General features: G+C 42.4%; 1 protein-coding gene across 1 annotated transcript; it reads right to left on the bottom strand.

Moving 5' to 3' along the window:
• Positions 1 to 8858: 8858 nt before the first annotated feature.
• Positions 8859 to 10244, bottom strand: LOC147888888 (uncharacterized). Its single transcript, XM_087392784.1, has one exon. The coding sequence runs from the start codon at positions 9972 to 9974 to the stop codon at positions 9117 to 9119; it is 858 nt and encodes a 285-aa protein (XP_087248910.1). The 5' UTR covers positions 9975 to 10244; the 3' UTR covers positions 8859 to 9116.
• Between the last annotated feature and the right edge of the window lie 677 nt (positions 10245 to 10921).

Here is a 10921-nt window from a genome sequence, read left to right on the forward strand (position 1 = left end):
CCTACCTCCATACTCTACAACATCAGCATCCTGACCAGCAGCACAGGTTCATCCCCAGCACAGGGTACTCATCAGCAGCACAACACACCCACAGATAGATTTCAGGTAAGTATTAATGGGTTCTTCCCTCAGTCTCTGCAATCTTCTTGCCTACCATAGAAACAATCCATCCTGCATGGAAATGCATAGACTCAGTCCATATTTTATTTAGTTGTAAAGACAGAGAAATCACTGTAGGAATGCAGATCTTCAAGTGTGATAATTGCATGTGAGGGTAAAACTGTACTTATGGGTTCTTCCTTCAGTCTGTGCACACTTCTTGCCTTCCATAGACTCAATCCATCTTGCATGGACATGCAAACACCTTCAAATGACTGAAGGCATATTCTAGCATGCTGCCTCATGAATTTGCAGGAAAACGCGAGGAGAAGGCCTTAGGAATTTCAAACAGCCGAAATCGCGTTTCGTTGCAAATATTGAAATGTTGCTTCATCCACCCCTGTCATTCTGATTTTGTGACTTCCATAGTTATCCATGGCTGTACTCTTCTTACATAAACTCCATTCATATTGTATTTAATTGTAAAGAAAGAGAAATCACTATAGGAATGCACCAGCATGTCACTTCAGGTATTTGTAGGAAAACACGATTTGGACCTGTTAGGAATTTCAAACTCCTCATATCGCGTTTTATTGCAAAATTTTTAATGTTGCTTCATCCACCCCTGTGATTGCCTTTTTGTGTCATACCATGTTCTCCATGGCTGTAATCTCTTTCCATTGCTTTGTATGCAGTTTGTCAGAGTGATGGCAAGAACCAAGTCACTGCAAGGAAAGCTGGCAAAGGGCCAGGGCTTGCAGCAACAGCAGTTGGGGCAGGTACCAAGAAATTTAGTGTGCCTCCAAAGGGAGGAGCTACACATGGCAGGAAGGGTAAGCCAGTGAGCCTGCTCAAGCAAAAGGCCAAGAGATTGAATCATGGTGCAGGTGTGCTAAGGGAGATCAGGAAGCAATAGAAAGCTATAGGCTTTGCAATCCCCAAGGCACCTTTTCAAAGACTGGTGAAAGAAATATGTGATAGTTGGCACCTTGGGTTCAGGTGGAACAGGACTGCCATTCTTTCCTTACAGGAAATGGCAGAGGATTACTTGGAAAAATATTTTGAAGATGCAATGCTGGTAGCAGCCCATGCTCACAGGGTGACTTTGATGGCCAAAGACTTCAACACTTTGTCCAGAGTGAGATGGAGGTATGACAAGCTTGTTCATCCTGTGGAATGGCAGGACATAAAGACGAGAGACATATTATTAATTCCACCTACAAGGAAGTTGAAGGTAGATGAGGTTAAGGTTGTTGAAGTAACCCACTCAAAGAACACCAGAGGGAAGGCTGCTTATGAGGAGTCACTGAAGCAGCAAATAAAAGAAACAAAATCTGTTATAGATGTGGAGACTGGAAACAGGGAGCTGCAGATACATAGAAGGTTGCAGGAGCTGGGCCCTAATATAGTTGTCCATATTGAGGATGAATTTTCAGTGAATGATTTTGACTTAACAAAACCATGCTTGGCAGCATTGGCTCATAAGAATGAGTATTGCTCAGATACTATCATTCTTGCAATGCTCTAGTAAGTGTCTATTATTTTACATTTTTTGCAAAACAATCCTCCTTGTACCTCCTTTATATCCTACCCTAATTATTTTTTGGTCCTATGCAGCATGATGAGAAGCTAGCTTCACCCCTCTGTACAACATACAGTCCATATTATTGATCCTGCCATTTCTTCTAAGTTAAGAGATGCAAAGGAAACTCCCATCGGTATTTCCAACTGGTTCAGACACTGCAATTTTGAAGTTATCGATGTTTTGCTACTTCCATACCATAACAGGTATGTGGGTGACTGCTTCTTTTAAGATTCTTCTTTAAGATTGAGAAGTCTTGTAGCCTTTGATTTCCTAATGCTTTTTTCCTTATGCAGTGACCACTGGAGTTTTGTTTCTATTGACATCCAGCAGAAGCAATGCTTTATATTCAACTCTCTTAAAAACACACACAGAGAGCTGAAATTGTAAGTGCTGTGTGTGCTTTTTGAACTTAAAACTTCATTATTTTGATATCATACTAACTAAATTATATGTATTGCAGTTGTATTAGAAGGCTTCTAGATGCATTGGATCACTGTCCTCCTAATGTCTCTCTTTTGGATTCAATAGAGCCAATAAATCTAGAGGTAAAAAGTCATTCCCTCTACTGATGTCTATTTCATGCTATGCCTTTGAACTTATTGAATAATTTTATTTTGTTCAGATGTTAACAGTTTCTAACATATCTTTCCAACTGTACAGACACCACAACAAGATGATTCAAGTAGCTGCGGATGGAGAGTGCTGATCAGTGCCAAATATCTACTTTCAAGCTATTTTGAGAAAGAACAGCCAGACCTTGTAAGGAAAAATAATTTTCATTTAGCTTGAAGATAATTGATAGTGATACAAAGTGTTCTAAATCATCATATGCCATTGCAGATGAAAGAAGATAGCTTCAGCTCAAACTATGTATATAATTTCAGGGCTCATACAATTTGGAAGTTTTTGAGCTATGCCTCCCCCAAACTTATTGTAGCAGCTACTGTCGAGTTGGGTGAGAGCTCTAAAGTACAAGAAGGTGTCATACACCTTGATGCCACAGATGAAGCTGATGTGGTGCCACAGGAACAAGGACCTAGTGCTGATGAGGAGAAGCCACAGGAGCAAGGACCTGCTGCTGATGTTGTTGAGGAGAAGATGGAGCAGCAGCAAACAGATGCTCCTGGGGCAGTAGAGGAGACAATGGAGCAGCACCAACATACTGTACAGGACAGGATGGAGCAGCAGAAAACAGATTCTCCAAAAAATGATGATAGGGAGAGCTTGGACCATGTAGAGTAGCCTCTGGATCAAGCTGTACATAAATAGAAAATGGATGTCAGGAATATGTTCTACATGTACAACTAAACACTTCTGTACAAAATTTTACTTGATTGAATACAAAACCTTTGTTTATGGAGTCTGTGTTATCTCAATTTTCAAATTTTCAATGTCTTTGCATTTTATTGAGCTCTCTCTTCTTTTGAGCACCTGCAAAAAAGCAATATGAATCAATAGGGTAAAGTAAACTAATAGCAGTGCTTAATGAGACTAGGATAAATCAGATGGTGTACCTTTTTATTGTTGTAGATAAATAAAAAGTCGTTTGAAATAGAACCTTCTGTCTCAAACAGAATGTCATTGCGCAATTGAGCTAGGGAGCAACATTCTCTTAATGAGATATTGACTAGCACATCACCATTCTCAACAACATCAATATCAAGAAGTTTATTTTCTGCACCAAAAGAATCTTCATCTTGATCCATTGGGACTAGTTTTGTGCCTAGCATTCGACTACGCTTATAATAAAAAGAAAAAATAAAATTTTGTGATGCAACCATGTACTTCAGTTGCATAGAAGGTTGGACAACCTCACAAAACACTGAACTACATGTCTTCTTATCCCAACCTTTTATCCAAAAATTGTGGCATGCATGCCGAACTTGTTGCTTTAACTGTGAACATTGTTTTTGAAACCTTCACTGGAAAGGTATTAAACAAGTCCACAAAAACTGTGAGAGGCATGCATAAAGAAATTTTTATTATCCTTATGGCAATATTGGGCCTCAGAGCTTTCTGTACTTCATTGAAAAGCTTGGCCCTATATGCCTCTGTAACACTAGAATGTGGGTGAGGCCAATCCACTCAATTCCATGCTGGAAGGTCCTGTTTCCTTAACACACCATGTGTGTTAGCATTGTCCAGCAACTGATAAAAATGATTAGTAAAAAATATACCCGATTGAGCTAGCTCTGTTGCACATCGACCTTGGTATTGTTGTTCTCCTATCGATCCATGCAGAACATCTATAAATCCCAAAATACAATCGATGTTTTGCCATGTCTCATACGATGAAGGGTATAAATCTGAAATAAAACAACACAAGAATGTCAATAAGAAAAGAAAGAAAGCTTCATCTTAAAAATCCATACACCTCGTAAAGAAAAAAACCACAATAGAAAAATATACAATTAGGCCTGTGTTGCGGAAGATCATTTGGATAGTCTCACAAGACAAGTTCTTTATGCATGTACACATGCTGAATCAAAACTTCTTTCACCGATATCTTTCCTCTGGTGATTTTAAAATCTCATACTCTTCCCTTCCATGACGCCAAGAAAATGTTTTTTGTCTGGGGTCTTTTTCTTTTGCTAGGTTGCATGAGCACCCATGCTCCTTTCGAAACACTAAACCTTTCCCAAGTTCCTTCCGTTTTGACTGTACTTGAATTCTCTACCGAAGAAATAGAAGAAGCAGGTCGACGGGGTAAGGATGTGTGGTATAATTCTGCCTTCATAGCATTATCATCCACAGAGCATCTTCCACAAGAACGGCCATGGTTTTTATTCACCATGGAGACCTTCTAAATCTGTAACAATAGCAAAGTAATGTAAACAAGATAACAAATTGAAGTTTCAAGAAAGAGAAAGTGGGCAGACAGACAGTTGACAAGAAACATCTTCCTCTATGCCAAACAGGATCAAGGGAGCAGTTTTGGAAAAGAAGAGGCTGCTGCACAATGAGGCAGTGGTGTAGAATGGTAGACCTTTCGAAGGAAAGGCGGCACAACATTTCAAAGTTCAAAGGAAGGTGGAAGCGGGAAGGCCCTTGTCAGATAAAATGTCAGACTAGATTCTATCTTCTTGTCCAAAGATCTTGTGAGAATAAAAAACCAATCTCCACATTAATGTAGCACGCTTGTACCTACATAAAGTATTGTTTCTTTTTTCTATTTTCTCTTATTTTTGTGAATTTCCAACGTTACGTTGGCCCTCTATTGATTGGTCGAGAGCTTATTTTTCCAAACCGTAACAAGGCCCCAAAATGAGCTCCCTTTTTTCCTAATGTATTTGCTCATTGCTGTCATTCCAGAGACTGATGAAAAATGCCATTTCTAAGCACCAAAAAAAGAAATTAAAGTGGCCTTCAAAATGACCACGATATCATGGCCTTCAAGGACCCTACTTTGTCTTACTTTTGGGGTGCTTAAGATGGATAGGAAGGGATTAGGCAAACATGTCTCCAAGGGCAAACAGGTCTTATTTTTTGGGCACTTGAGGTGGATAGGAAGAGCTTACACAAATAGGTCTCCAAAGGTGAACATGTCTCCATTCCCCCCCCTTTTTAGGGCTTCATCAACTAAATGCACATTTTCTAGGCATAAGAATCATGGCTGGAAAGCCAAAAAAAAGAACCAAAGGAGGCTCCAAGTAGGCCACAAAATTGTGGCCTCCTTGAATCCTCCTTTGGACTTTTTTAAATCATTCGGTTAGACAAAATGAAGGCGACAAAGAAAGGGGCAAATAGGTCTCCAAGAAGGCCGTGATATTGTGGCCTCCTTGGAGACATATTTGCCTTAATTTTTTGGCCTTTCCAAGGCATAAGAATATGATTTTTTTGGTCATTTGGTTTGATGGAAGGAGCTCTCAAATGAGCACCAAAAAATTAACAAGCATGTCCCTAAGAAGGCCGTGATATCACGGCCCAAGGAGGCCATGATATCGCAGCATCCTTGGAGACTTGTTTGTCTTTTTTTTTTGCCCATTTGAGGCCTGGGTATAATGCTTGAATGCTACGTAAGTGTCATGATTGGATAGCAGAAAATGAGCAAAAGAGGTCATTTATTTATATGAAAGGAGATCTCAAATGAGCAAAAAAAATGGGAAAACAGGTCTCCAAGGAGGCCGCAATATCGTGGACTCCTTGGAGACCTATTTGCCCTTTTCTTTTACCCCATTCAAGGGCTAGAACAAATACTTAAGTATCATGGAAGGAAAGCTAATAAAAATGGCCAAGAGGGCTTCAAGGAGGTAGCGATGTCACAACCTCCTTGAAGCCACCTTTGGCCACTTTTTTTTGCCATTTACTTGATCTGAAAGGGCTAGCTTTAGCCCCCAAATGAGCCCAAAAATACCACACCTATTCAACATTTTTTTACTTGACTGCCCTTTCATATTACAGCTCTCTAGGAGCATTCTTTGGAAAAAAAATTTAATGCTTGGAAGAGGCAAAATAACCACATAGAATACTAACTATAGTTGAATCTAATGAGACCTAACCTAGCCTAACTAGTCTAACTAGGGTTAGGTTAAGGTTAGCATTAGGTTAGGGGTTTTTTTTTTTTCAAGAAGGGAGGGGGGGGGGGGGGGGGCTAGTTGGAGGGGGGGGTTGGTTTTTGAGGCGAGTGGAGGGAAGGGGGGGGGAGTGGTTGAGGGGCAAGTGGGGGGTGGGGGTGGGGGGGGTAGTGGAGAGTAGAGGGGCAGATGAGGAGCGACCGCTGCGGGGCATGTGTCGCCACTATGGGTGGTGCTATCGTTGAGCAGGCGGCTAGTGCCCGAGATGCAAGGCCTTTAAGGGCCTTATTAGAGTATGGGGGGAGGGGGGGAGGGGGGGGGCGAGGTGGAGGAGGTGTGGAGAGCGAGGGGAGGGGGGATGTGGAGAGGGGGGATTGGGGTAGTGGAGGTGGAGAGGGGGATGGAGAGGGGGGGGTGGAGGGAGGTGTAGGAGGGGGGGATGGAGGTGGAGGGGGGGGGGGGTGGGGTTGAGGGGAGAAGGGAAGAAAGGGGGGGGGGGGGGGGGGAGGGGGAGATAGGTGGGGGGGGGAGGTGGAGGTGGAGGGGGGGGGGAGGGTTGGAGAGGGTGGGTGGTGGAGGGAGGTGTAGGACAGGGGGGGGAGTGGAGGTGGAGCTAGGGGGGGCAAGTGGAGGTGGAGCTGGGGGGGGGGAGAGGGGAGAGAGGTGGAAGATAGAGAGTGAGAGATAGATTGAGAGATCAAGTGGTGAAATAAGGGCAGCTAGTGGATAGGACGGTGCTTAATGTATGTAATTAGAAATGGATCTCATGCTCAAATTGTGTGTAATAAACTTTCTTTTTGCTAAAACTTGTCCATAGTGCCTTTACTGCCTGCCTTGCTCATGTTGGAACATAATTTAGGATGCTTGAAAACAAAATGTGCTCCTGCTACATGCTCTTGATGATTGATAAATCCAAACAAGAATCAGCCCGATACATACCTATCATGCCACTTTACAATGTTTTGGTGAGTAGAATTCCTCCATCTTCTTTGGATTCCATGTCTCCCTCTATATACTTGTTTGAATTTCCATTGTCCTCACAATTTCACTCTTTCTTTGCTATTCCCTTTCTTCATTCTCTCCCCTAACTATTCGACTTACAATATCTCTGCTGCCAATGGCTTCATTCTTTGTAATCAAACATGGCATCCAAGAGTTAGATACCAAATATGACTCTATTTTTTGCAACGTTTCACTGTTGCACATTAGAGACTTCTTTGGCCTACAAGGTGGAAACATTGTTCTCCAAGAGGAAATGGAACTACAGGATGTAGGAATCAGTCATCAACAAATGGCACTGGAGGGTGAAGATTTTGGATTCAAACTAGAGCCAAAGTGGTGCAGTGTTAATGGGTGCTACCATTGATTAACCTCTTTGCCTCTTCAGGGTCCTCCATTCGGTTGGCACACATCACGCATGCACCCCAACCCTCGGTTCTCTCCAGTTGGTTCAAGCCTCAACTTCTAATTTTTCAATCTTAATACACTACCCTTGACATTTAATTTATTCAATCTTAATACTCTACATTCATCTTAATACACTACCCTTTATATTTAATTTATTCAATCTTCCAAAGCCAATGATATAAGTCCTTCAAAATTTTAGTGGCTCAAACAAAGGATGAGCAATGGCTTTATGTAAATATGGGAACATTATCACTTCTCTTCATAGTTGAAAACCATTGATTAACTTTTCGTTCTTCCTCTAATTTCCTCTTAATTGTATACCTTAACTTAGATCTAAAATAAGCATGTACTCAATTAAAGCAATACTTGTTTTGCTAGTGTGGTACTACATTACTTCACCTACCTTGTTCCCTCTAATTCCCCCTTATTTGTATTCCTAAGCTTACATCTGAAATGAGCATGTACCCAATTAAAGTAAGACACGTAATAGTTTTAAAAGATAGTGTTTTTTTTTGCAAGAAGTTAAATACACTAAGTAAAGAAAAATTACAATCCTTCAAAGCAATTCTCAGCTCACTTCGCTAAAGATACAGTGCTAAAAGGACATTATTTCCAAAAGGACCTTATTACCAGAAGTGGATCTAAAATGAGCATGTACCCAATAAAAGTAAGACATGTACCATAACAAGTTGATTACATTCAAAAGGCCTGCCTTGGAAGTTGAGAAGAAGAAGAAGAAGAAGAAGAAGAAGAAGAGAGAGAGAGAGAGAAAGGGGAGAAAAAAATGGGGACAAAAATAGCAAGCACCAATTGGATGAGGAAGACGAAGAAGAAAAAGAGAGAGAGAGAGAGAGAGAGAAAACGGAAGAAAAAAATGGGGACAAAAATAGCAAGCACCAATTGGATGAGGATAAAAATAGCTACCTTGGAAGAAGAAGAAGAAGAAGAGAGAGAGAAAGGGGGAGAAAAAAATGGGGACAAAAATAGAAGCACCAATTGGATGAGGACAAAATTACAACACACTTGAATATCAACGAGCACTCCAAAAATAGCATTTTATCATCTCCACCAAAACCAACCGATCACTATAGCCTATCCTAGGGGAAGGCCAAAAAGCATAGTGGAAGGACCTTATTACCAGACTTGGATCTAAATGAGCATGTACACAAATTAAAGTAAGACATGTAAGCATTATAAAAGGATAGTACCAAAATGGGATTTAAACTCGGAAGTTCGTGAGAGGAAATGTCCCGTATTAAGATAAACAAAAAGGAGACAAGTACAATCTAACAAATCCGGATGTCTAAGTACTAAGATCATCAATGAAAAAATACCAATCATGGAAACGAGCTCAGAATCCCTCTGCCCTTGGTAAGACTTGGTAAGACTTGGAGACATTGAAGCTCATTCCTCTTAGCATTTCTGCATCCCGCTTGACTAAAAGCACTCTGCTAACAAGTGAGATGGGAAATTTCAACTGTTCTACAGACCATTAATGGATACACATCCCATCACAAAATCACAGTAGCCCGTGAAGCAGCACTGGCATCTTGCTCCACGTGCAGCTGCATCTTTTCTGGCCTCCTCCCATCTGCCCATAAGCACCCCCCGTGCGACCACGCATTCATCACTGCCTCGTAGTCTAGCCTCAAACACAACCCTCTCTTGAACCTCTCTTCACTCTTGCTATCTGTCTCCAATACGACTTCATCTGGCTCAAAATCGGATACATCTATCCTATAATCTTCTTCGCTTATTAACTCTATACTCGTGACCCCTTTGTTTTGCTCCGCGCTGACCGTGCCAAAATTGCCTCTCTCTGATCTTGCTGACATGGAGTATGCATTCGCCTCCTCTCCCATCACCGTTTTCGTATTATCCTTTTCACTGTAGCAGGGCATCCGAGCTAAAAAACTTTCCACATCGCAGCAATCGTTCGAGACCACAAAGCTCATCACATCGTCGCTGGAAAAATCCTCTTCGGAGCCTGACGTTGGACTGTAGACAGCTATAGTAGCTTCAGACGAGCTACGACGGAAGGAGGTGCCATTTGATGGCTTCACAGAGGAAGAAAAAGTGGATGCGACACTCCAACTGAAGTATTCCTCACACAGGTATGAGGGTAAGAATTGGATGACTTCTGCTTCCAGTGTTTCCCTTTTCTGTGTTGCATCTAGACAACGTCTGTCAGGGAACTCCCCTTTGGAGTTCCAGATGGAGCTGCTGTCTTTGAGGATATGCACGAGCTCGACAAAACTAGACCTGGGCTTCCTCCACTTCGTTCGTGGCCGCTTGACGGCGAAAGACCACCGCTTTCCGTAGTTGTTGAGTGAGAGAGTGGAGCGTGCTGTCTTTTGAGAAGGGGCCATGGGAGATGTATGTGCATGAGCTGACGCTGCGAGGTTTCTAACAGATCTCGACAGCAGTATGTAGTACGCACGTAAAGTGAATAGAGGGACTGTAAGGGCCTGATATTTTTTGAACGTAGGGGGCTAAGAGTTGTGCAACTACAACGGTTTGGAGGGGCGAGGTGGAAGGCTTTCTGAGCAGCTACCTGCTTACTTTTTGAGATACGTGGTAGAGAACCGTAGGTACTACCTAGGCGGCAGAGGATAAGCTCAAGGTTGCAAAGATTTTTGAGAGAGAAATGAGAGAGAGTATCTACTATGCAGTAACTTGTAAGTAGTAAAGGATCCATGGACTGGATAATGCCCTGGTAGCATATCACGTGCTTCACGCTGAGCTGGAGATTCATGAATCGAGCTCGCAAGCGAACAATTTTGCACCGCACGGCACTGGGCAGCACTTTCGTTGGTCGAAGTAGGTTAATCGAGATCCATTCATCTCGCCAACTGTGAATGGCCCGACTTTCTGGCATGCTCATCTGGATCATCTTCGGAGAATCGTTCTGCCGCACCGTCTAAATACAGCACGTGATCTGGGCGCAGCAAATAGCGTCTGTCAATCATAAGTCGGGGACTGGCATTTGACAGATACGGGTCGGTGTACAATGGGCCGTGAGTGATGATGAGGGTCCATCAAACGACTATCGAAACTCCCGAGCGACAAACGAAGTGGGATCGGGTCTTTGATCAGCGATTCATTCGGACGGTCGCTACTCGCGACTCGCCTCCACCATCATCCATGCAGCCCATCGATAGGCTTAGTGCACACGAGGGACAGAATGCGCCACTGGTTTGGTTGCTCACAAGCAACCAAAGCTGAAATCCAATGCACCTCCATTTTGGAGGCTCCACATTTGAATATTTGTGCTCATTTTTCGACTCCAACCAATTAGTGCTTGACATTTGTCTCT

Source organism: Dipteris shenzhenensis, chromosome 21, assembly GCF_047967505.1.
Source record: "Dipteris shenzhenensis isolate YYH24624 ecotype China chromosome 21, Dip_SZ_1.0, whole genome shotgun sequence".
In the NCBI taxonomy this organism is placed as follows: domain Eukaryota; kingdom Viridiplantae; phylum Streptophyta; class Polypodiopsida; order Gleicheniales; family Dipteridaceae; genus Dipteris; species Dipteris shenzhenensis.